A 26,967-nucleotide genomic window follows, 5' to 3' on the forward strand; every position below is an offset into this window, starting at 1 on the left:
GGGACAACAAAAACGACATCCTGTGAAACCCTCATTGAAAGAGGGATTGAAGTCATTGCCTTGTTGTTATCCCCACTCTGTTTAAACTGCTACCAAGTAACAGGGATTGAGGGTTACAGAGCAATCAGTACAAGGGATTGTGCCCTCAATAGAATAATCTGACACAGCTATGGTTAGGGTTGGGGAGTTCCATGATTGTATAGTTAGACCTGAAGCCTGGATGGAGTGAGATAGATGGGCTAAATGGCCTTTTCTCATTCTGGGTTTTCATCATGTCCTTATGATCTACAAGACAAGGCCCCACCATAAATTCAGCAATTTCCCTTGGTGAGGGTCCATTCTGGTGATTAGATCTCTTCTGCACTCCTCCCTCCCCGCCCCCCGCCTGCCCCCACCAAATTTGTCTGAAGGAGGAATGGGGGTTGCACGGTTTGCTCACACCCTGTAAATCCATAATCTCCTGTCGTACCTTCTATCTTGGATCCCAGTTGTCCAATCAAAAGAACTTGGTACTGGAAATGTGAACCTGAGCTGTCCCATTGGGTGAGAAGAGTTTCCGCAGAGACACACACATAGATGCGCACACACACACACAGACACACACACACATAGATGCGCACACACACATAGATGCGCACACACACACATGGATGCGCACACACACACACAGACACACACACAGACACACACACACATAGATGCGCACACACACACACACACAGACACACACACAGACACACACACACATAGATGCGCACACACACACATAGATGCGCACACACACACACACAGACACACACACAGACACACACACACATAGATGCGCACACACACATAGATGCGCACACACACACATAGATGCGCACACACACACACACAGACACACACACAGACACACACACACATAGATGCGCACACACACACACAGACACACACACAGACACACACACACATAGATGCGCACACACACACACAGACACACACACAGACACACACACACACAGACACACACACACAGAGACACACACACGCACACAGACACACACACACAGACACACACATACACACAGCCACACACAGAGACACACACAGACACACACACACACACAGACACAGACACACACACACAGACACAGATACAGACACAGACACACACAGACACACACACACACACACACAGACACAGATACAGACACAGACACACACAGAGACATACACACACAGACACAGATACAGACACAGACACACACAGAGACATACACACACAGACACAGATACAGACACAGACACACACAGAGACATACACACACACACACACACGGCAAGTCACTGCCTGGAGGATTTTGAAATCGATGCACACACATAAGTACTTACACTCAGCATCTCGTCGCCCTTACAGTGTACTGACAACTCTCGGAGTCCATTCACAAATTGCTTGGTGGTAGTACTGTATGTTCGACCGGCATCGAGCATGGCACCGCATAATTTCACCAGCTGCAACGAGAGTGGGCCACGCACCAATCAGATCACTTGGGAATGTTTTACAGGAGCAGTCGCGGTCTTTCCGGTTGAGAATTCCTGGAAAAGCTTTGGTGGTCAGGTGGGATGGAGATCTGGGTGGTGGAGTGCGGTTGAACCCTGGCTCATTCCCCCTCTGTCCTCTAACCCAGTTGGGAGCTGAAGCTAATTTTAGTTGTAAGTATAGGTGTACCAGGTAGAATAGCAATAGTTAGCTTTTAACATGTATATCCACATATTAGCACTCATACTACAATGGCTATCCAAGGCTTTGAACACAGAAGACATGGGGAGTGATTCAGAAATATTGTAGGTATATTCTGATCCAATTCTGGCCTCTAACGCTGCCCTGATTTTAATCTCTCCACCACTGGCAGCTATGCCTTCAGTTGCCTGGGCTCTAAGCTTTGGAATTCCCTCCCTAAACCTCTCTGCCTCTCTATCTCTCTCTCCCCCTTTAAGACGCTCCTTAAAACCTACCTCTTTGACCAAGGTTTTGGTCACCTGTCCTAATATCTCCTCATGTTGCTCAGTGTCAAACATGGAATGCTTTACTCCCTAAAAAGTGGCATGTAGTTGTTATATATAGTAAACCAGTCAAGGGGACTGTAGGGAGGTAATCTGGTATAAATAGGCTTGTCTAATGAATGGATTGGGAAGAGATAAAAGGAAGGCCATAATTGGTTTGCATGCAAAGTTTATTACCCAGACAAGTTGAAGGGAGTTGAACTAAAGATATATTTAGAAATGCTTTGACATAAATAACATTATGTTAGGATGACGTAATTCAACATGTAAAGGTGTAGATACTGGAGCTCCTTGGGGTTTTTTGATCTAGTCTTGCTGAGGCTAGAGAAAGCAGTTTAGATGACACACTTTTGATGTCCCTGGTATAATGAGTTATAATGTTTGAATTGTTACATATATTTCATATACACTGTTTAAGGGTTTGTGTTTTATTATCTGATTGATTTAATTTAAGAAAGAGAGTATGATATTTTGTTTTAAAATTGCCCCTGTGAATTATCTTGGATTGTTTTATTATGTTAAAAATGCTATAGAAATACAAGTTGTTGTTGTTAAGACAGTATCCTATTATACCTCCTCAAAAGGTCAACAGGGATATATGACAATAACCTACATAAACACAACAGTAGTTCCACTACCACTGTTCCAGTATAGATCGATGTACTTCGTGCTGGGATGCGGATGGAACCAAGGACCTTCCCTGGCCTGGTTTTACTTTCCCACCAGGCAGAACATTCACTCATTCTCAGTTCTAAGAGGAGGCTCTAGCTTTTGATTGGGATCATAGTGGAGGAAGGTTGGGTTCACAGGCAAATGGAAGGCAACTCCAATGTCCCTGCCCTATTGCCATTTTCACTCCTCACCAATCACTGCTCGCGACACTCACCTTCTCAAGTTTGACTTCAAGCTCTGTTACCTCCGACTCCACCCCTTCGATCGAAGCTCTGGAAGACAGATTGACTGATTAAAGACTGAATTGAACGTTTCTTCTGAATATAAACCCCGTTATTGTGTTCCATTGCGCACCACATATTGTGCCAGCTCTCAGGAAAGTGTATAGAATCATGAAACAGCACAGAAGGAGGCCATTCAGTCCATTGTGTCTTGTGTGGCTCTTTGCTAGAGAAAACCTAAACTAATAGCAGTTTCCCTAAGGTTCTCCCCATTGTCATGTGTATTCTACTGCTAAGGATCAAGTACCGACAAGCAGCACCCCACAGTACTGTGGAGCTGAGGGGAGCACTCTTGCTCCAGGGCTTTTTCCCTCCATTACCCAATGCAGAACCCATTCCATCAGTAAAGAATTCCTACCATAAGTCCTAAATTCCACTCTCATTGGTTTAACGCAGTACCTTTTCAATCCTGTTTTCTATGTCTCTGGCAAGATCCTCCCAAAGGCTTTAAATCCCTTACGTTCACCATTTTGAGCTGTCAGCTAACGGCTCAGTGGAAAGCACTCTCTAATCTCTGAGTCAGAAGTGGGTTCAAGTTTTACATCAGGACCTTGAGCAACATAATCAGGACTGATGCTCCCAGTGCAGTACTGAGGGAGTGCTACCCTGTCAGAGGTACCATCTTTAAGATGAAACGTTAAACTGAGGCCCCATCTGCCCTCTCATCACTATTTCGAAGAAGCGCAGGGGAGTTCTGCACAGTGCCCTGAACAATATTTATCCCTCAACCAACATTACTAAAAAACATTAGCTAGTCACAATCATTTTGTTATTTGTGGGATCTTGCTGTGCTCAAATTTGCTGCCACATTTCCGACATTATGACAGTGACTACACTTCAAAAATGCTTCATTGCATGTGAAGCTCTCTGGGACGTCCTGAGGTTGTGACAGGCATAATATAAATGCAAATTCTTTTATTTTTCATTTTGTTTTAACATTGCTAATTTAATCCCCATTTCACTTGTTTTTCGAGAAGGCATAGAACTACAAAACATTGAATAAAAAAAATGTCCTCCCAGACCTGATGTCAAGGGGTCAAAGGGTGGTGGAGGTGGAGGCGATCAATGATTTCGGAAGGAAATTGCACGGACACTTGAAGGAAACGGACTTGCAGAGTTACAGGGATGGAGCTAGAAAGAGGGACTGACTGGATTGCTCTGTGGCGAGCTAGCATGGACCCGATGGGCCGAATGGCCTCCTTCTGTGCTGTAAACGACCGACTGCATGATAAAGTGTGAATGATAAAGGTTTCCAGCCAATCAGAAATTGTTTCATAGTTTTACCTTTAATCTAATGTGCAGCCAATCACTCAATAAATTAAAGTGATTCCCTGGTGATAGGGTTGTTTTGAAGGGAGCACTTTATTACCTGCTTTTATAGCCCCCCTTTTAACAGAATGAGAACAAAATTGTCGAGTGCCTGGGCTGACTTTTGAGCTCCTATGCTTGTGGTTACCTCCACTTCCTATGTGCTTTTATCGTTCCCTACCATCAATCAACCTAGCAGTGCTAGTTTCCTGTTGTCACAGCCATTGCCTAGCAATGCATCATGATGGTGTGTGGTAAGGGCCGACAGCATACTCTAGGCTGGGCTTAGTGAGCTGCTTATTCAAATGAGGCGATGCTCTGACATAGTTCCTTTGAGCTGCGATGGTACCTCATGTGAAGAGGCCAGAATGTGTCTTTGAAATGAAAACAGCTCTTGAAAACAGACGGTGTCTGTCCTAGGCAGTCTCTCCTAGTGCCTTTCAATTCTGCTTTCAACCATGCAGAACCTCAACAAGTGAATCTCAAAAGGGAACTTTAAAAATTATATTAATTATGGTCACTTCTGAGGTTAAAGATGAGGAACATGCTTCAGACAGCATAGAGGGAACATTACTCTGTATCTAACCCGTGCTGTACCTGTCCTGGGAGTGTTTGATGGGGACAGTGTAGAGGGAGCTTTACTCTGTATCTAACCCCGTGCTGTACCTGTCCTGGGAGTGTTTGATGGGGACAGTGTAGAGGGAGCTTTACTCTGTATCTAACCCTGTGCTGTACCTGTCCTGGGAGTGTTTGATGGGACAGTGTAGAGGGAGCTTTACTCTGTATTTAACCCCGTACTGTACCTGTCCTGGGAGTGTTTGATGGGGACAGTGTAGAGGGAGCTTTACTCTGTATCTAACCCCGTGCTGTACCTGCCCTGGGAGTGTTTGATGGGACAGTGTAGAGGGAGCTTTACTCTGTATCTAACCCCGTGCTGTACCTGTCCTGGGAGTGTTTGATGGGACAGTGTAGAGGGAGCTTTACTCTGTATCTAACCCCGTGCTGTACCTGTCCTGGGAGTGTTTAATGGGGACAGTGTAGAGGGAGCTTTACTCTGTATCCAACCCCCGTGCTGTACCTGTCCTGGGGAGTATTTGATAGGACAGTGTAGAGGGAGCTTTACTCTGTATCTAACCCCGGGCTGTACCTGTCCTGGGAGTGTTTGATGGGGACAGTGTAGAGGGAGCTTTACTCTGTATCTAACCATTTTCTATTCCTTGTTGGAGTGTTTGTGATATTAAGCCCCGAGGTAAAAATGGGAAAAAAATCTCAGCCACAGAAAACAAAACACTTAATCGACACAGAATCAGAGGAAGAGACAGGTGTCTATTTAGTGGCAAATTTATTCTCAGAATGTGATGAATATGCCAGTTGTAATTAGGACAAAATTAGCATTTTGAAAACCGCCAGTAGAACAAGGCCTCGTTGACAGGAAATCAAAATTACTGTGGCTGTCTTCGTGTCAGAGCTCAGACACGCTCTGATTGAGTCTGGCCCAATATGGGCTCCTGTGTATAAATATCATCCAGTGCCGTAGCTTGGTGCTGAGCCATGGAGCTGAGACACACAAGCAAGCTAGGCCCCTGCTTCCGTCCCTCTTTCAGTGCTGAGTGTTCTGATCTCAGCCTGGGCAATCGTTCCACTGCTACCGTTGCCCTCTGTTTCGCTTTGCACACCTCTGAAGAATAAGCCAGGGTTCCCGCTCCTGGTCATTGTCCAGTGATTTCCACTGGCAAGGCAACAAACCTGTGGCTGAGGGTTAGTCCAGGTTCTTTCACTCTGGACCTGCATTCCAACTCCTACAACATCATGTTGTCAAAGTACTACATGAAATAATATTAGGGCAGTATCAACCCAGCTCCGACAGACTGGTAACAATTGATGGAGCTAGCAATAACTCAACATAGATCTGCAGTAACAAAAACAAGAAATGCTGGAATCACTCAGCAGGTCTGGCAGCATCTGTGAAAAGAGAAGCAGAGTTAACGTTTCGGGTCAGTGACCCTTCTTCGGAAGAACCGAAACATTAACTCTGCTTCTCTTTCCACAGATGCTGCCAGACCTGCTGAGTGGTTCCAGCATTTCTTGTTACTATTCAAGATTAGATGGAAAGAAGGACTTGTATTTATACAGTGCCTTTCAGCTCAGGACTTCCCAAAGTGCTTTACAGCCAATTTTTTGGTACTTTTGTTGAAGTCTAGTCACTGTTGCAATGTAGGAAATGCAGCAGACAATTTGCATATAAGTTCCCACAAACAGTGCAACAATGACCAAATAATCTGTTTTCTTCCTGATGTTGATTGAGGGATAAATAATAGCCTCCGGACACTGGGAGGAACTCCCCTGCTCCTGTTCCAGTAGTGGCTGTGGGATCTCTTACGTCCACCTGAAAAGACAAATAGGGCCTCTGTTTGCATCCCATCCAAAAGGTGGCACCCTCAGTATTGCACTAGAAGTGTCAACCTGGATTATGTGGTTAAGTGTCTGAGTGGAACTTTTGCTCAAAACCTCATGACTCAGAGGGGAGAGTGCTACCCACTGAACCACAGCTATCTCAGGAGTCAGCTTAGTGAAGTGACAGCCTGATTTCCCTTCATTGGATCTGGAGACCAGAATGGAGAAAAACAAGCCAAGGGAACACTAAGACTAAATTTAAAGAGAATGGGAGTATTCTCAGAAAGGAATGGAAAATGGACAGCTGCCATACCGAGGAGAATGTTCACCGCACCTGCATTAGTGGAAACAAAGGCACAACTCCCACTGATTCTGTCAAAGTGCGAGAAACTCACCCAAGGCAGCCTGTGGTTTTACTGCTGAAGCACTGCAGTGCAACTCGCAACATCCTGTGATTGAATCTGCATGGAGCCAATAGTACAGCTTCCAGCCGTGCTCGGTTGACTGAAGGCCACCGCAGTCTACAACCGGCACACAGCACACTAGGGCAGAATTTCAGCGAGGTCGACAGGGCAATGATCGGGACGGCTGGCCAATATCACTCCATCTCAGTTTGGTTTCTGCTAATGGCGTTCCTTCCTCTCCTCTCCAGAACACATTCATTGCACTGCTCCATCTGCTGCCATCTCCCCAACTAGCCACTCTTCATGGGTCAACGAAATAGTGAGCTACTTGATTGTAAGAGGCATCACATCCGGGCCCAAACCTGTTCTCCCCACAAAGCCCCCTTTCAGCAAAGGTCATTCAATGGTGATTAGGGGCAGGAAGCCTGGATGATTTTCTTTCCCTCCTTTATCCAAGAGTGCTGTGATCCTGCCTCTACTGCATCTCAGCTGTGCTCAAGTAACCACAGACAGACCAGGGACTGAATCTGGGACCTTCCAGTCTGTATAGGGTTGCCAATTCTCCAGGATTATCCTGAAGCCTCCAAGCTTTGAAGATCAATCTCCAGCATACTGGAGCAAAAAGGAGAAAAATCATAGGGGGGAATTAAAGAAGCGTTTTCCCACTGTTTCTTTGAATGCTTTCACTTATTGGTTATAGAAATATTAGAGTTCAGGAAAAAGTGCTGTTTGACTGACGGTCAACTAAATCAAGAAGAGTCTGTTCACGTTCCAATTGACCGCTGGATGGCGAGGCAATGTGAGGATGAAGGTGTCAGGCATCCAATGGTGGGAGCTTTGGTGGGGGTGGAGGGGGCTGTGGGGCAGTGGGAGCGGAACATTGGGAGACAGGACAGGGTGTCATGTGATTAAATCTCTGGGAATATGTCCGTCCAGAATTGGCAACCTAGTTACCTAGGGCACGAAATTAATTTACCCAGCTTTTTGGGCACAGAGGTAACGATTTGCAGCGTACAAACGCCCGTTCAAATCAAGGTGGGTAAGACAGAATATTCATCTACCCCCAGCATCCGAATGATTGTAGCACAAGTTCCTGAGCCTCTAGCACTGATCTCCTCTTCTCAACACACTGCTGGCGAGCTCTGCGCACAGCAGGAGGGTGTGGCATCTTTGCTACATACCACGTAGTACAGGTGGCAGGCTGCCTCTTAAAGGGAAAGTGGAATAAAAATGAAAATGGAAATTGTTGCAAACTGATCACCAGGGCACATAGAGGGATCCAGACTGACAGAGGCAGTGCTGGAGGCATTAGTGGCATAGGTGGGCAGGAGGAGGTATGTCGTAGTCCCGCAGGCGGTCAGAAGACCCTACAGGGACCCTCCTCAGATGGGAGTGGGAGCTGGTGGCTGGCAAGGTCAACCCCTCAAGTCTCTCCCCAAGGACCTGGCAGCAGTGCCAGAAAAAGCTTAATGACTTCATGTGTGGTGGTCAAGGTCAGTTAATGAATCTTCACATGATATCTCCTACCCGCTACAACACCTACCTCTCATGCTGCTCAATGCACTACACTCCCATCACTCACCCAGCAGCACTCGCTACACTCAGAATTCACACCTAACATCCAGATACTCCACCTCACCCTCACACACCTACCAATGCTGCCAGCCTCACATCCGCATCTCACTGCTTCCACATACCTTCACCTATTCAGCAATGGTAGGAACATCATCCAAACAAAGTGCTACACAATCACTGACATTCTGCCTGATCTCTTGCAGGACAAGGTGGGACACAATAGAAGGGTGCAGAGCAGAACCAGCGGGGGACAAGAACTCCTGTATCTCCTAAGCCCTATGGAGGAGAGGGCTCTCTGCATTATGGGGCCAGCTGCGACGTGTCCCGCAGTGTCCGATGTCGCTGAGAACATTGAGAGTGAGGGCATCTTCTTGCCTTATTCCCCTTCTCAACTCCCAGCTCATCCTCATCCTGCTAGCTGGCATGATGAGCAAGCTGCTGATGGTGTTACCCTTGGAGCTTTTGCTTTTCACCCCACTACTCCCTACCTGACAACAATCATCCCCTTCTGAGTTCCTTTTTCAGACACCCAAGAACTGCAGCCCGCACTGCAACAGCAGCCCAAGTAGGAAGGGAGGGAGCAATGTCAGTGAGCTTGGTGGAGTCCGGATCCGACTTGGCAGAGGGCATGGTGCAAAGCTTGCCCTCCCTACAACCTCTACTGTATCGCCCTGTCACTGCTGCCCCCATACTTGTGACTGCCTTTGTGTGGAAAGGTCTCTTACTCCTCTGCCATCCCTGTGAGGATGTGTCAACGCTCTCTGGCAGATGGATGAAAATACCTCCGAAAACACTCAAAGTTCTTTTAGACACTTTCAAATCGAAAAAGTTCCATAAATTTTACTGAGCTGCAATCAAGGTGCCTGGCCCTTTAAATAACACTACTGCAGGGCCCATCTTGCTGCTTCACACTTCTTTTTTCAGGAATGAACAGTGCAGGTGTGACTAGGACCTGCATTGTCCAATTTTAGAATCCTGGCATCATATCAGCCAGTTCGGCTATGGGATGTCACGATAGTGACAATTCAATGGGTTCAGGCGCAGGCAGAGGACACAGCTGCGTAGCGTCACTAGAAGCGGTGCTACGTGACAATTAACTAGATTTAAGGAGGCTTCACTTGCATGGGTGTAGCTATGGATACCTGGATATAGAAAAGGCATTAAAGCCAGAGAGAAAGAGAGAGAGAGAGAGTACAGTATAGATTCACCAGGATGATGCTCGGGATGGGAAACTCGAGTTATGAAGAGACAGTTCATAGAATCATAGAATGATACAGTGCAGAATGAGGCCTTTCCGCTCATTGTGCCTTTGAAAGAGCTACCCAATTAGTCCCAGTCTCCCTGCTCATTCCCCTATAGTCCTGCAATTTTTTTCCCTTAAAGTATTTATCCAGTTCTCTTTAGAGATACTGGGACTATTTCTACTGGAGCAGAAAAGGCCAAAAGGCAGTTTTTAAAATAATAATTTGGTAGTTGTGAATGAGGAAAGATTTGTTCTTCTGGTTGGGGAATCTGTGATGAGGGATCATCAATTGGAAATTGTTAGTAACAGAGGTTAGGAAAATTTTATTTACACAGCAAGCATGGAAAACAGATAAATATTTCAAATACAGAGCTTTGAGGAGAGAGTAGGGCAGTGGAATTAGTTTTGGGTTGATACAGGGCGATGGGGAGAGAGCAGGGAAATGGGATTAGTTTGGGATTGATACAGGGCTATGGGGAGAGAACAGGGCAGTGGGATTAGCTTGGATTTGATACAGGGCTATGGGGAGAGAACAGGGCAGTGGGATTAGTTTGGATTTGATACAGGGCTATGGGGAGAGAGCAGGGCAATGGGATTAGTTTGAGATTGATACAGGGCTATGGGGAGAGAGCGGGGCAGTGGGATTAGTTTGGATTTGATACAGGGCTATGGGGAGAGAGCAGGGAAATGGGATTAGTTTGGGTTTGATACAGGGCCATGGGGAGAGAGCAGGGCAGTGGGATTAGTTTGGGATTGATACAGGGCTATGGGGAGGTAGCAGGGCAATGGGATTAGTTTGGATTTGATACAGGGCTATGGGGAGGTAGCAGGGCAATGGGATTAGTTTGGGATTGATACAGGGCTATGGGGAGAGAGCAGGGCAGTGGGATTAGTTTGGATTTGATACAGGGCTATGGGGAGGTAGCAGGGCAATGGGATTAGTTTGGGTTTGTTACAGAGCTATGAGGAGAGAGCAGGGCAGTGGGATTAGTTTGGATTTGATACAGGGCTATTGGGGAGAGAGCAGGGCAATGGGATTGGTTTGGGATTGATACAGGGCAATAGGGAGAGACCGGGGCAGTGGGATTAGTTTGGATTGATACAGAGCAATAGGGAGAGACCGGGGCAGTGGGATTAGTTTGGATTGATACAGAGCTATGGGGAGAGAGCAGGGCAATGGGATTAAAACAGATTCTGCTTATTTATTCAATGTTGTTCGTGGGACCTTGGAGGTCATGCAGTGCAAATTCACCACAATACCAGAACCAAAAAGGTTAAATTATGAGGATAGGCTGCATAAACTCAGTTTGGATTGTCCTGCAGACCCCCAAACCCTGCCAAGAATGAGGCATATTAATTTGGTCATATGAACATTGATTTTAAACTGTTGCTGGAGTGAAGAAATGACTTGTTTGAAGATCACCAGACACTTGGCTGGAAGAACATTTGCATACTAAGAGACAGTGCTTGGAGAGCCAAAAGAATTGCTCACTGATTCAATTAACAGAGATTAGTCTGGGCAATGGTTCCACATCTTGTTGGTAAGAGACAGCACTACCCACCCCCACCGAGAGCTTTGAAATCCACAAACGCAGGAGTGGTTAAGCCAGTTAGTCACATGACTAACCTGCTGGTCAACTTGGAGTTTTGAATTGTGCCACACAGAAAGGAACAGACTAGAGTTTGCAACTGAAACTGGAACAAGCAAGCCTCTCTCCTGGCTGTCTCTCTCTCTCACTTTCTCCCAAGCCACCGGACCCACGGGAGACACGTAAACCTCAAAAGAGAAAAGACTCCGACATCAAAACAAGTGGAAGTGTGCACTGGGCCCCAACGAATTGCAGGACTTACTGGCAACCAAAGACTCCACATTGAACTTAAAGGACTGTAATTATAATCCCGATATTGCCTCAAACTTTTCCCCTTTATTCTTTTCTACTTTTCTGTCTCTATCTGCGTGTGTGTTTTTTGCATATGCATGCTAGTGTGGTCGTGTCACATATTTGTAGTCGTTAACGGGATTAGAGTTTAAGATTAATAAACTTCCACCTTTCCTGTTTAAATCTAAGTAAACCTGTCTGATTCCTTTGCCTTACAAATGGAGCAGTGAACAAGGAATCACTGAGGGGGAGCTAAAAACACGGTATTTCTAAAATTAAACCCTGTTATGGTTGAACCAGGCAAAGACTGAGAGGGAATCCCTAGACCCCTTCTCACCTGGTCGTAACAGTATTCCCTTGACAACAGACGAACGAGGGAGCGATATGATCGAGGCGTTTAAAATGCTCAAAGGATTTGACAGGGTAGAGAAACTAATTTCTCTGGTGGGGGAATCCAGAACAAGGGGAAAACATTTTAATTACAGCTAGGACATTCGGAAGCTTAGGATATACTTTTTCCCGCAAACTGTAGTGGAAATCTGGAACTCTCTCCTTCAAAAAGCCGTACAGGCTTGGGGCCAATTGCAAGTTTCATGACTGAGATTGATAGATTTTTCATGCATGATACAGCACAGAAGGAGATCAGTCAGCCCATTGCACCTGTATGGCTCTTTGGTAGAGCTATACAATTAATCCCACTCCCTCACTCTTTCCATAGCTCCATACATTTTTTGCCTTCAAGTATTTAAGTTACTATTGAATCTGCTTCCTTCACCCCTTCAGTAGCTCGCTGTAAGAAAAAAGTCTCCTCATGTCACCTCTGATTCTTTTGCCAGTCACCTTAAATCTGTGTCCTGTAGTTACCGACCCTTCTGCCACTGGAAACAATGATTCATAAACTTCTGTGTGTAACTTCTTTACCTTTGTTGTCTAATTATTGATAAAACTAAGGATCTGATATACTTTTCTAACAGCCTTCTCAATTTCTCTTTGCCACCGTCAAAAATTTGAGTACATACACCACCAGGTCTCTCTGTTCCTGCACCCCCTTTAAAATTATACCATTTAGTTCGTATTGCCTCTCCTCATTCTTCCTACCAAAGTGAATTATTTCACCATTCTCTGCGTTAAAGTGGGAACAGGTTACTGAGTTGGATGATCAGCCATGATCGTAATGAATGGTGCAGCAGGCTCGAAGGGCCGAATGGCCTACTCCTGCTCCTATTTTCTATGTTTCTATGTAAATTTTATCTTCCGTGTGTCTGTTACTATACACCTCATTGTTTACTACTTTCAAATGTATCAAGGGATATGGAGCAAAGGTGAGTAAATGGAGTTGAGATGCAAATCAGCCATGATCTATTTGAATGGCGCAATAAGCTCGAGGGTCGAATGGTCTCCTAATGTCCCTATTGTTCCTATAATTTTCACGAGATCTTGCTTCTAGCTCCAGTCTAAAGGAGATAACCAAAATAACATTCATTGATTTCCGTGAGAGTACATTCATCACTGCTTCTTTAGTTGTGAGCCTAAACAGCCAGGATATACCAGCACAGAGGGTATCACAGTCAGGACACCAGTGTAACAGCTCCCCTCTTCTTCAAATAGTGCCATGAAATATTTTAACTCCAGCTGAAAGGACAGACTGGGCCTTGGTTTAACGTCTCATCTGAATGGTGGCTCCTGCGACAGTGCAGCATTCCCTCAGTACTGTACTGGGAGAGTCAGCCTGGATTTTGTGCTTAAGTCTCTGGAGTGGGATTTGAACCCCAAAATTTCTGACTCAGAGGCCAGAGTGCAACCAACTGAGCCATAATTAACCATCTTGAGGAACTGAAAGAGTGAGGGAGGTGAAGAATTCCACTCTTTTAAGATCCTGGAAAAGTGTGAGGTAAAGTAGAAGCTGCTGCAATGAGGAAAAGGAGTGTGCAAGATGGGATATCTGGAGTGTAGAAAGAACACGAGAGAGTTCAGAGCAGTGCTGTCTAGAAGACCAATCAAACGAGAAAAGAAGAAAAAAGAACAAACTTGCATTTTTATTGCACTTTTGACCGACAGCACAATCGGACCCGCTAAAAATTTAGACCAATTCAGTGACGCGTCTGTCACTTCCTTCAAATAAAGCCAGTGTGATGCAAAGTATAAGGCAACAAAACAAGTGGACCGATATTTGCATTACTCACCACACAGTGGGAAATGCACCTTCCTACGTCATTTAGTTAAGACTTAGCATTCAGGCATTTCAAAGAGCTATTACAGGCACAATGGGCTGAATGGCCTCCTTCTGCGAGGAATTATTCTGTAATTCTTTGAGGTCAGAGAGTCAATAATTAAGATGTTCTTAATTCCCTTTCCTGGTTGATCATCCTGAACCAAAAAGAGGTTTGTCCAAGTGATTAGTTTTAAAACAAAATGTTGTCGGACTAAAATACAAATAACTTGAAATATTTGGTCTAAATTTTTTTAAATGATTTTGGAGTGGGGCAAAGAAACAATTTTAACAGCAGCATTTCACAAAAAGAGTGCAGCAGACAGTAGAGAGGGTGGCTGAGGTTGCGACATACTACCGAGCTGTCAGCCTGTCAACCTGATGCTTAATACGACTCGGTCCTACCTGAACTTTGGGGAGTCCTTCAGACACTCCTCGAAGTCCACGGAGATGGTCATCTTGGCCAGCTTATGTGGGGACAAAGAGGCAATGGCGGAGGTCTTCTGTCTTTAATGGTCCATCTTCTCCAGAGAGAGATTGTAGAGTGTGGGTTCTAGGCGTTGATCAGTTTCTTGCAAGAGGAAGGGAAGTGTGGGCGGAGCAGGGCTGGTGACCACATCCTGGAAATACAGAATCAATTTAGTAAAACGATCTAAACCATTTTCAGATAGAACAAAGACAGTGCCACCTATCGTACCTGCCTCAGAAATCAGCCACTCAATGTGGAGCTCAATACCACTAGGGTTTAGTCAGTCAACATCCATCTCTGGGCTCCTCAAAGTGGAACATGTCAGTACTGGAGACTTGGACAGGGTCAACAGCGAGAATTCCCAGGACAGGTACAGCACGGGGTTAAATACAGAGTAAAGCTCCCTCTACACTGTCCACATCAAACACTCCCGGGACAGGTACAGCACGGGGTTAGATACAGAGTAAAGCTCCCTCTACACTGTCCCCATCAAACACTCCCAGGACAGGTACAGCACGGGGTTAGATACAGAGTAAAGCTCCCTCTACACTGTCCCCCATCAAACACTCCCAGGACAGGTACAGCACGGGGTTAGATACAGAGTAAAGCTCCCCCTACACTGTCCCCCATCAGACACTCCCAGGACAGATACAGTACGGGGGTTAGATACAGAGTAAAGCTCCCTCTACACTGTCCCCCATCAAACACTCACAGGACAGGTACAGCACGGGGGTTAGATACAGAGTAAAGCTCCCTCTACACTGTCCCATCAAACACTCCCAGGACAGGTACAGCACGGGGATTGGCTGCCCACTGATTTGGGAGCCTGAGTGCATCAACGAGGTGCAGCTGACAGTGCTGGTGGCAGTTGGAGGTTGCAGAGGTGGAGAGAGGAGCTACACTGAGCAAGGGAGAGCTTCTACAAACAAGCAGAGGAAAACTCCAACAACAATCACCTTTAAAAGAGAAGAAAGTGACATTCTTTTTTTGTTGGAAACAAGGCTTTGTCTGGAGGTGGGTGCTGAACACCAGTAATTTACTTTGGACTGTTGGGGGAGGAACAAGTGGCTGGAACAACAAGGGGTGGGGCTGCCAATTCAACAGGAGTCTGTGCTGCTGCAAAAGCACACAGGGAAGCTCCCTCCCCACCCCAATTGCCAAGCCTGGGTCAGCTGAAGCTGCCCAGCTAAACAGACGGAAGGGGATAGATAGTGCCTGGGCAGCTTCAGCTGACCCAGGTGAAGACGACTCCCCCAACCAGAAGACCGGAAGATCAACTTCAAAGACTGTTTGTTTTAAGTGTACTGTGAGCACCACCTCCAGAAAGCAAGTCATCCCTTCCAGCCTGCCTTTGCCTCTCCTCTCTTACCTCAGCCTCTCCACTAACCTGTTGTTTGTTTGTTTGTCTTTTCAAATTTTTCTGTGAATCTGTTATTTAGTGTGCAAGTCCACAATTTGGGGTGGGTTTAGCTCTTGGACCCATGGCAAGCCCTTCATCACCGGTGGCGGGGCCCTCTACTACCTACGCAGCTGCAGCTTCTGTGGCTGCCCACGTGGCCCCGTCACCCTTTAAATTATTGACATGCAGCCATGGGGTGAAGAGCTATCCCCACCCCAACATGTCTATTGAGGCCTGCGTTAAGGCAATGGCCGTGGTTGTCGGCCCCTCGGCCATTGTTGCGGCCTCAAAGATGTATGGGAAGGCTGTGTTCTTTTTGAAGACCGAGCGGGCGGTGTCCCTGGCCCTGAGTAAAGGGCTCACTGTGGGGGGGACCTTCCTGCCAGTGGACCCTCTGGGGGCCACTGCGCATCGGATAATGTTGTCCAACGTCCCACCCTTCATTCCCAGTGAGCTCCTCCTCCCCCACCTGCACCATCTGGGGGAGGTGAGGTCGGGGATCACCCCAGTCCGGCTTGGTCTTCGGGAGCACAGCCTCCAACATGTCTACTCCTTCCGCCGCCAGTTATTTATGCAGCTGGCGCGGGAGGAGGACACGGAGGGCCAATTTAATGTGGAGTTCCAGGGGACGGCCTACCGCGTCTTTTGGACCTCGGACGGGGCGCGGTGCCACGTCTGCAAGGGGGTGGGGCATGTTCGGAAGAACTGCCCCAACCTCCCGGCCGCCAGCTCCACCTCGGCGGCCCAGAGTGGTTCCACAGCACCTCCTCCCACTCCCCCCGCACATCCAACCGACACCGCTCAGTCGGTTCCGGAGGCTGTGGTTTTCACAGCCTCTGGCGGGGAGGGGAGCGTCCGTCAGAGCGGAAGGAAGACGCGGGGAAAAAAGAAACATCGTGAGGCGCGTCCCCTGGACACTTTGACTCAACCCGAGCCTGAGCTCAGCCCAAAGCCCATTCCCATGGAATCCACCTGTCCCAGGGCTGGGCTCAGGCCCAGGGTGACTAAAAAAGGAAAAAAGGGTGCGGAGGCGGAGGCCTCTGATGACATGGAGGTCTCTGAGTCTCCGCGCCCAAGTGCGAAAAAGAGGAGAAGGCACCCCTCCACAGAAATAACACAGGGCCCTGAAGTGCAGGGCCCATCTGTTGGAGGGGAGCTGCCTCCTGTTTCTGGTCCTCAGGTGCCCCCTACCGCCACCACCAAGGCTGCAAAGTCCGGGCAGGTGCTCCCTATTCCTCAGGATGGAGGGGAGGGGATGGCCCCGGTACGTGAGGCCCCTCCTAAAGGAGTAAGTGGGGCCCTGCTTGTGGTGGGGGAGCCTGGGGAAACCGCCCATTCCGCCACTGCTACTGGGTCGGGTGTCCTGAATGAAGGGGAGGGCGAGGCCCCAGAGGGTCGGGCCTCCCAGCCGGAGTCCACCACCAACCAGGAGACACCCGACCCAGTTATAACTGAGAATGCTGCCCCATCTGCTGGGCCTGTGGGTGCTGGCGGAGCGGGAGATGGCCTCCTCTCGCCGCCTCCAGTCTCGGCTCCGGCTGGTTACCCGGAGTCCGGAACTTCTGTCTCCCCTGGACCAGTCATTGGCTTGGGGATGGAGGTGGAGGGGGGTCCTGAACCGCTGGCGCCCACAGGCTCCAGTTTCACAATAGAACCCAGAGAGGACTCCTCCGCCATCGATCCTGGGGGTGGGATCGTGACGGAGGCGGGACCAGCTGGCGCGGCCGGGACGTCCGCCCCACAGTGTGTGGTGGATGTGTCGGCCGCTGGCGGTGACGACCCGGAGGAGGATGGGGATTCGGTGCGGGGCACGGAGGATGATCTTGATTCCATCGCCAGTGAGGTGGTGGAGTCCCTCGTGCCTCCCACCGAATCTCCTCTCATCCCCACGGCGGAGCTCCGGGATTTCCTCGCGGCTTGCAGAGGTTGCCGCAATAAAGTTCAGCTGGCCCTCGACCGTTGGTCGAATCTGGCGCTGATCATCCAGTCCGTCCGTGCCGCCCTTAAGATAGCGGGCAAGCGCGCGGACGTGAAACTGGTTGAGAGGCGCCGTTTTAATGTGTTCCTCAATGGGTTGCTGGGGGAGTGGAGGGCCAGGTGCACTTCCACTCCCTCCTCACAGTGAGCTGTTGGTGACGGGTTTTACGTACCTTTGACATGAAGATAACCATAGCCAGCCTCAACATCAACGGCAGCAGAGGGGCTCACCGCAGATTTCACAATCTCTCAGTCCTTAGGGAAGGGAGATACGCGGTGAGCTTTCTGCAGGAAACCCACACCGTTCCGGGAGACGAAGCCACCTGGCTCCTGGAGTGGCAGGGTGGGGTCTACATGAGTCACCTCACCCCTATTTCTAGTGGGGTGGCTATCTTGTTGGCCCCGACTTTTCAGCCGGAGATCTTGGGGGTCAAGGAGCTAGTGCCGGGCCGCTTGCTCCACCTCGCCGTTCGCCTGGGTAGCGTGCCGCTCCACTTTGTGAACGTGTACGCGCCCAGGCCCGGCGCTTTGCAAGCGCGCTTCTTTGAAGAAGTGTCCGCTCTCTTGAGCTCCATCGATAGCGGCGAGTGCATCATCCTCGGGGGGGATTTTAACTGCACCCTCGAGGTGGGGGATCGCTCCGGTCCCCAGCGCGGCCAAGCGTCGGTGGAGAAGTTGAGGGGACTGATCAGCTCCCTTAACTTGGTGGACGTCTGGCGGAATCTCCATCCCGACTCCAGCGCCTTCACGTGGAGGTCTGGAGGAGGGGGGTCGCGAATCGACCGCCTCTACATTTCGCAGGCGTACGTCTCCCGTGTCTCGGCGGCCTCCATGCGGCTGGTGCCGTGCTCGGACCACCGCCTGGTGTGGGCGGAGTTCACTCCGCTCCGCACGCGGGCGGGGTCTGCGTACTGGCACTTTAACAACCGGCTGCTGGAGGACGTGCGATTTCGGGACTCGTTCTGTCGATTCTGGGCCGACTGGAGAAGGAAGCAGGGGGGCTTCCCCTCCTTGAGGCTATGGTGGGATGTGGGCAAGACTCACATCCGCGTCTTCTGTCAGGAGTACGCGAAGGGGTCGACCAAGAGGCGGGAAGCCGAGGTCGGGTGCCTTGAGAGGGAGGTGCTCGACTTGGAATCCCGCCTCGGTCATGCCGTCGCGGACCCGGCCCTGTGGCAGGCGTACAAAGAGAAGAAGGGCGCGCTGAGGAACCTGCAGCTCATAGGGTCCCGAGGCGCGTACGTGAGGTCGCGGATCCAGATCCTGGAAGATTTGGACCGCGCCTCACCCTTCTTCTACTTGCTGGAAAAATGGCGGGGGGTCCGTAAGCAGCTCGTCGAGCTGCTGGCCGACGACGGATCCTCCATCACGGATCCGGAGGGAATGGGCCTCCTGGTCCGGACGTATTACAGTGCGTTGTTCTCTCCGGATCCGTCCAGCGAGGATGCGCGCAGAGTTTTGTGGGAGGACCTGCCGCAGGTCAGCCCGGAGGGCGCCGAAGGATTGGAGGCTCCGCTCACGTTGGCGGAGCTGACTGGCGCCCTCCACCAGCTCTCGAGGGGCAAATCCCCAGGGCTGGATGGGTTGACCGTGGAGTTCCTCAGGGCGTTCTGGGACGTCCTGGGGGACGATTACGCGCGGGTCCTGGGGGAAAGCCTGGCGACCGGGGAGATGCCCCTCTCGTGGCGCAGGGCGGTCATCGTCCTGCTGCCGAAGAGGGGCGATCTCCGCCTGCTTAAAAACTGGCGTCCGGTCTCCCTCCTCAGCACGGATTATAAGATCTTTGCCCGGGCTATGTCTACCCGCCTGGGCTCCGTGCTGGCCCACATGATCCACCCCGACCAGTCCTACACGGTCCTGGGCCGGTCCATCCAGGACAACATCCACCTGGTCCGGGACCTGATCCATCTTTCCCAGAGGACTGGTCAGTCGGTCGCCTTTCTCTCCCTCGATCAGGAGAAGGCGTTCGACAGGGTGGATCACGATTACCTTTTCGGGACTCTGCGCGCTTTCGGACTCGGGCCGCATTTCGTGGCCCGGGTCCGACTTTTATACGCTGCCGCAGAGTGTCTAGTCAAAGTTAACGGGTCCTTGACGGCGCCCCTTCGATTTGGGAGAGGAGTGCGTCAGGGGTGCCCCATGTCCGGCCAATTGTATACCATCTGCGTGGAGCCCTTCCTGTGCCTGCTTCGCAGGAGGTTGACGGGATTGGCTCTGCGCGAGCCGGCCATGCGGGTCGTCCTCTCGGCTTACGCCGACGACGTGCTCCTCGCAATCACAGATCCCGTTGACTTGCGGAGGATGCGCGACTGCCAGCAGACCTTTTCTGCCGCGTCCTCCGCGAGGATCAATTGGGAGAAATGTTCCGGACTCCTGGTTGGTCAGTGGCGGGTGGACTCCCTGCCGGAGGAGATGACACCTTTTGCGTGGAGCACCACGCACCTCCTCTATCTGGGAGTCCACCTTAGCCCCGCTGAGGAAGCCTGGCCGGCAAACTGGCAGGAGTTGGAGGCGAAAGTCACCGCTCGGCTGGGGCGCTGGACAGGACTGCTCCGAGTGCTTTCCTACAGGGGCCGAGCGTTGGTCATAAACCAACTGGTGGCCTCCATGCTGTGGTACCGGTTGGTCACTTTGGCCCCGCCCCCTGTATTTGCCACCAAGATCCAGAAGAAACTCGTCGATTTCTTCTGGGGCAAGAGGAAACACTGGGTCTCTGCCGCGGTCCTGAGTCTCCCGATCGAGGAGGGCGGTCAGTCGCTGGTGTGCGTCCGCACCCAGGCTGCGACTCTCCGCCTTCGGACCCTGCAGAGATACCTGTACGTCGAGCGTCCTCCCAGATGGTGTGCGCTGGCGACGTATTTTTTCCGCCAGTGTCACTGCCTTCAAGACGACACGCAGCTCCCGGTGGAGTCCGTTAGCCGCGCCTCTCTGAGGGAGTTGCCTGTCTTTTACCGGGATCTTTTCCGAGTCTGGAACATGGTCGCCTCCAGTCAGGGCGCTCCCCCGCCGGCGGAGGAGAGCGCCTCGGCTGTCCGGGCGGCCGACTCCGGGGACGGTCCGGCGGGCAGAGGAGTAGCCGAAACCCCCGGGACGCCCCTCACTGCGGGTGGCGAGGGGGCTCGGGAGTGCGGAGCGATCCCGGCCGAGCTGACCCCCGCTGGGCCGGAACTGCTCATCGGACCCAGGCCCCGAAACCCTCCTCGGGAGCCGGTCCCGCACAACCCGAGCCGCCTCTCGGGAATGCCCTCCGTGCCATTCCAATCGGCGCGGAGGGGTTTCCTGTACGGGCTGCTCCTGCACACTTTCCACTTCCTCGCCCTCGTCAGCCGGCCGGACACGCCCTGGCGGTCCGCGTTGCCATCTGGCGGCGAGGGGAAACCCCGATGGAGGTCTCTCTACGCGGGAGTCTTCCCCCTTTACATCGGGGACCTGGGGTGGAGGGTGCTGCACAGAGCAGTCCCGTGCAATAGGCTTTTAAGTAGGTTCACGGACTCCCAGGCCAGCTGTACTTTCTGCGGCCTGGACGAGTCCGTGTTCCACGTTTATACGGAGTGTGCGAGGTTGCAGCCCCTATTTGAGTATCTGAAGGGGCTGCTCCTCAAATTCTGGCTGCACTTCAGTCCCACGCTCCTGATCTTTGGGCACCCGGTGCGGAGGGGCTTGGGCCGGGAGGAGGATCTCCTCGTCGGTCTGCTCCTGGGCCTGGCCAAGGTGGCAATTCACAGGTCCAGGTTGCGGGCCGTCGGGGGGTCCGTCCTCCCCGATTGCCTGCCCCTCTTCCGCGGTTACGTTCGCGCCCGGGTGTCCCTGGAAAAGGAGCATGCGGTGTCCGCCGGTACGCTTGAGGCCTTCCGCGACCGGTGGGCACCGCAGGGACTGGAGTGCATCGTCGACGCCGAGAATGGCATTTTAATTTGAGTTTTTTGTTTATTTATCTGTTTTAATAAAGTTATTTTAAAAATATAAATATGTACATAAAGGGGGCCTGAGGGATAAAGGCCCCCTCGATCTGAAAAAATATAAAAGGGGCCTGGGGTATAAAGGTCACCTTGTGGGAAAAAAAAAAAAAAAAACGGGGTTAGATACAGAGTAAAGCTCCCTATACACTGTCCCCAAAAAAAAAAAACGGGGATAGATACAGAGTAAAGCTCCCTCTACACTGTCCCCATAAAAAAAAAAAAAAAAACGGGGTTAGATACAGAGTAAAACTCCCTCTACACTGTCCCCATCAAACACTCTCAGGGAATTGGGGTGCTAAAAATTCATTTGTCTCATTTTTTGTTTGCAAGGTGTGGCGATTCACGACCTGCCAGCGCATGTTCCGTTGGAGATGGGCAGCACACAAACGTGGTGTTCTCACTTCATTTACGGCATTATAGTGTAGGGTTGAGCGGGTTCTTGCCAGCTGATGTCCTGTTGGTGCTGCCGGCTACCTCTGTGCTCAGCTGGGGGCTGATCAGCATTATCATTTGAGCATATGGTGCAGCTAGCACTCTCTACTTAAAGGCAGGCTGTCCCTTTTAAAGGAAAGCTGTACTGAATAATTTTGCTGGAATTTGAAAGCTGGAAAATGGAACACCAAAGCACAGAGAAGGCTCCAGGGTGATGGATATGGTGCTGGAGGCATTAGCAGAGGAGGTGGGCAGGAGGAGAGATGCCATGGTTGTCCATAGATCACTGAAGGCAGCAGCACAGGGAGATAAGGTGGTTAGGAAGGCATATGGGATACTTGCCTTTATTAGCCGAGGCATAAAATGTAAGAGCAGGGAGGTTATGATGGGAGCTGTATAAAATGCTAGTTAGGCCACAGCTGGAGTACTGTGTACAGTTCTGGTCACCACACTATAGGAAGGATGTGATTGCACTGGAGAGGGTGCAGAGGAGATTCACCAGGATGTTGCCTGGGCTGGAGCATTTCAGCTTTGAAGAGAGACTGGATAGGCTAAGATTGTTTTCCTTAGAGCAGAGAAGGCTGAGGGGGGACCTGATTGAGGTACACAAAATTATGAGGGGCAGAGATAGGTTAGATAGGAAGAGACTTTTTTCCTTAACGGAGGTATCAATAACCAGGGGGCATAGATTTAAGGTAAGGGGCAGGAGGTTTAGAGGGGATTTGAGAAAATACTTTTTCACCCAGGGGGTGGTTGGAATCTGGAATACACTGCCTGAAGAGGTGGTAGAGGCAGGAACCCTCACCACATTTAATAAGTATTTCGATGAGCATGTGAAACGCCATAGCGTACAAGGCTACGGGCCAAGTGCTGGAAAATGGGATTAGAATAGTTAGATGCTTGATGGCCGCATGGACACGATGGGCTGAAGGGCCTGTTTTTGTGTTGTACGGGTCCAGGAGGTCCTCAAGGACCAACCTCAGAAGTGAGTAGGAGTAGGTGGCCAGGGAGGTCAAATCCGGAGTCTGAGCTTGAGGACCTGGCAGCATTACTGCAAGAAGTCTAATTACCTACGTGGGTCGTCAAGGTCAGTGAATGCATCCTCAACTGGCAGGGGACAAGGACACCTGCAACTCCTGAACCCCATGGGGGAGATGGCTCTCAGCATTATGGGGCATGCTGCGACAGGGCCTGCGGCATCTCATGTTGCTGAGAGCATTGAGGATGATGGTATATTCCTGCCTTATGCTCTTTCTCAACTCCTGGCACACCCTAATTTTGCGATTTGGCATGATGAGCAAGCAGCTGATGGTGTTACTGTGGGCCTCTTGCTTCCCACCCCACCTCCCTTCCCTCACAACAACTTCCCTTCTGATTTCCTGCTTTCAGACATCCAAGAACTGCAGCCTGCACAGCCACAGCAGCCCAGGGAGAAAAAGGGAGAGCAACAGCACAGTGAGGTGAGAGTGATTACCCAGGATATCAAGGCAGTATTTGACTGACGGTGACATCAAGGAGCCCTAGCAAAACTGAAGTCAATGTGAATCAAGGGAGTCATACCAAACACAAAGGAAGGTGGCTGTGGTTGTTGGAGGCCAATCATCTCAGCCTCAGGACATTGGTGCAGGAGTTCTTCACTGTACTGTCCTAGGTCCAAACATCTTCAGCTGTTTCATCAATGACCTTCCCTCCATTATAAGGTCAGAAGTGGGGATGTTCGCTGATGATTGTACAATGTTCAGCACCATTCACAACTCCTCAGATACTGAAGCAGTCCTTGTCCATATGCAGCAAGACCTGGACAACATTCAGGCTTGGGCTGATGAATAGCAAGTAAAATTCTCACCACAAGTCCAGTGACCATCTCCAACAAGAGAGAATCTAACCATCTCCCCATGACATTCAATGGCATTACCATCACTGAATCCCCCACTATCAACATCCTGGGGGTTACCATTGACCAGAAACTGAATTGGAGTAGCCATATAAATACTGTGGCTACAAGAGCAGGTCAGAGGCTGGGAGTTCTGTGACAAATAACTCACCTCCTGTCTCCCCAAAGCCTGTCCACAAGGCACAAGTCAGGAGTGTGATGGAATACTCTCCATTTGCCTGGATGGGTGCAGCTCCAACAACACTCAGGATGCTCGACATCATGCAGGCCAAAGCAGCCCGCTTGATCGGCACCCCATCCAGCACCTTAAACATTCACTCCATCCACCACCGGGCTCCTTAGGCAGCAGTGTGTACCATCTACAAGATGCATTCAGCAACTCACCAAGCCTCCTTCAACAGCACCTTCCAAACCCGCGACCTGTTCCACCTAGAAGAACAAAGACAGCAGATGCATGAGAACACCATCACCTCCAAGTTCCTCTCCAAGCCACACACCATCCTGACTTGGAACTATATCAGCTGTTCCTTCACTGTCACTGGATCAAAATCCTGGAACTCCCTCCCTAACAGCACTGTTGGTGTACCTACACACCAAGGACTGCAGCATTTCAAGAAGGCAGCTCACCACCACCTTCTCAGGGCAGTTGAGAATGGGCAACGAATTCTGGCCTAGCCAGCGACGCCCACATCGCATGAAAGAATAACAAAAAGTTAATGAAGAGGCCCTCGCAGCCACAGCTCAGATACTGGCACTGCACGTACCTTAGAGGCAAATATAGTTAGAATCAGCATGTGGTAAACCATCCAGACACGTGTGAGCTGCAGCCAGGCCAAGGGGAAGGGATGGTTTGTTTGTAGTTCACTGGAGAGCAAGGTGACAGATGAGTTCTGCTACGGAGGACTCAGCTGAGGACCTCTGTGCCTGCCAGACAGCCTCCTGTCACTGTTAAGGTGCTTGGAGGAATCCGGATCCAAGTTGGCAAAGGGCATCGTGCAGAGCTTGCCCACTTTGCAGTCTCTGCTCAATCTCCCTGTTATTTTTTTTTTATTTCAAGGTGGCCTTTATACCCCAGGCTCCTTTAATATCCATGTTATGGTGCAGACACAGAACCACTGTCAATGCTGCCCCCATACCTGTTGCAGCCTTTGTGTGTACAGGTCACCTACTCCTCTGCCATCCCTGCAGGCATGTGGTTGCTCTGGTAAATCCAGGAAATCAACACAGAATCTCCAGAAACACTCCAGGGTACTTCCAGACACTTTACAATAGCAGAAATTCTTAAAAGTTACCTTACCTGCAATTCTGGTTCCTGGCCCTTTAAGGAACACGAGTGCAGGGCCTAAAGGCCTGCTCCCCGACCCGAACCCGACGACATGCGTCGGGTTCGGATCGGGTTGCTCTTCCTGGTGTGGCTTTCGGGCTTCGGCCGGGTCCAGGTCCAGGTTGGGCCAGGTCCAGGTCGGGCCGGGTCCAGGTTGGACACACACAGTAATTAATTGGACTTGAAAGGTTGTTTAAAAAGATGAAGATTGGAGCCATGAAGTCGGTGATTGTTTGGTCACGAGTTAAACAGAAACCCATGGAGTTGTGCCCATACAGGTTGTGCCACACTGTACCAGTATCTGTATTGCTTAAAATAAACACAGCAATTGTGTGGTCCAAATTTGGTAATCTGGCATCGCAACAGTCGTTTGGATATGTGACTTCAGGATAATATGTATTCACAGCCTTCCAGTGCACGCTGGGGATACTGGCACAGGCACCCTTCTCAAGAGGGTGTGTTGTGCTGGCAGGGCAGCATGCCCCTGCAAAACACCACTGTGGAGATGAATTTCTCATTCATTGAGTCTAACTGTAGAAAATCCTTTCTCTCAGAATGCACCATTTACACACTTTCAGACTGCCACCTTATTGGTGCCCGGAGCAGTTGCGTCTAATAGGCTTTTAAGCTGATTCAGGTAGTCCCATGCTGCCTTTAATTTTTGCAGCCTGATTAAGTCCAGGTTTTATGTATATGTTGAATGTCAGGGGTCCAGCGTCTCTTTCATTATTTGAGGGGGGGAGAGTTGCTCCTCTATTAGAGGTTGCACTTCAGTACCATGCTCCTGATGTTTGGCTACCCTGAGTTGGTAGGTCAGAGAGCCACTTTGTGGGTCTGCTCCTGAGCCTGGCAATGGTGGCACCCACAGGTCCAGACGGAGGACAGTCATTAGGGGCGTTTAGCCAGGCTGACTGCCTCTCTGCTGCAGCTATGTCTGCATCTATGTGTCCCTGGAAAGGGAGCCTGCTGTGTCTGCTTGAGGCTCTCTCCAGACAGAATGGAGAGCATAGTGGATAGAAGGAACAGAAATATAATTTGAAAAGCTTTTGAAGTTAGTTTTGTCATAATTTGGAACTTATTACTTGTGGCCTTTTAAAAAGGATCACTTAATGGTTTAAGTGCTTAAGTGTTCCCATTTGACTATTTAATAATGCTTATCAATTAACTGAAAGAATAAATTGCACCCTTCATGCACCCAGTATGAGCTGTGAATAGTTCCATTGGTCTGAGAGTTCTTTAGCAGCTTCTTATTGGATAGGGTCTAATGGGTTTTGTGGGGATGACCTGACTATATAAGGCAGGCTGATTACAGGTTTACATTGAGCAGTGGTTGGGGAGGGTGATTAATCATGTGGTTGTTTGTTTCAGTGCTGCTTTTAGTTGGAGCAGTTTACTCTAATTATTGGGAGCGCTTGAAGCATCAGGGGGTTCTGAAGGCCAGGTTCAGGGCCACCCATGACCCTGCCAGGATTGCTGGTGGCTGGGCTCTTGCCTCTATTGT

The 26,967-nt window shown here is 50.0% G+C and overlaps 1 protein-coding gene across 2 annotated transcripts in view; it reads right to left on the reverse strand.

Annotated features, from left to right (window-relative positions):
* acap1 (ArfGAP with coiled-coil, ankyrin repeat and PH domains 1) overlaps positions 1 to 14,588 on the reverse strand; it is a 56,795-nt gene extending 42,207 nt beyond the window's left edge. The window contains exons 1-4 of one of the 2 annotated variants that reach the window (XM_068023627.1): positions 14,418 to 14,588; positions 13,987 to 14,170; positions 2,933 to 2,990; positions 1,375 to 1,494 (exon numbers count right to left, since the gene is read on the reverse strand). In XM_068023627.1, the coding sequence (XP_067879728.1) occupies positions 1,375 to 1,473 (99 nt within the window). In that variant the 5' untranslated portion in view covers positions 1,474 to 1,494; positions 2,933 to 2,990; positions 13,987 to 14,170; positions 14,418 to 14,588. The remainder of the gene's footprint in view (positions 1 to 1,374; positions 1,495 to 2,932; positions 2,991 to 13,986; positions 14,171 to 14,417) is intronic. The other variant, XM_068023626.1, reaches the window with a different exon arrangement.
* Between the last annotated feature and the right edge of the window lie 12,379 nt (positions 14,589 to 26,967).

The sequence above is a fragment of the Heterodontus francisci genome, chromosome 48 (assembly GCF_036365525.1).
Source record: "Heterodontus francisci isolate sHetFra1 chromosome 48, sHetFra1.hap1, whole genome shotgun sequence".
Lineage (NCBI taxonomy): Eukaryota > Metazoa > Chordata > Chondrichthyes > Heterodontiformes > Heterodontidae > Heterodontus > Heterodontus francisci.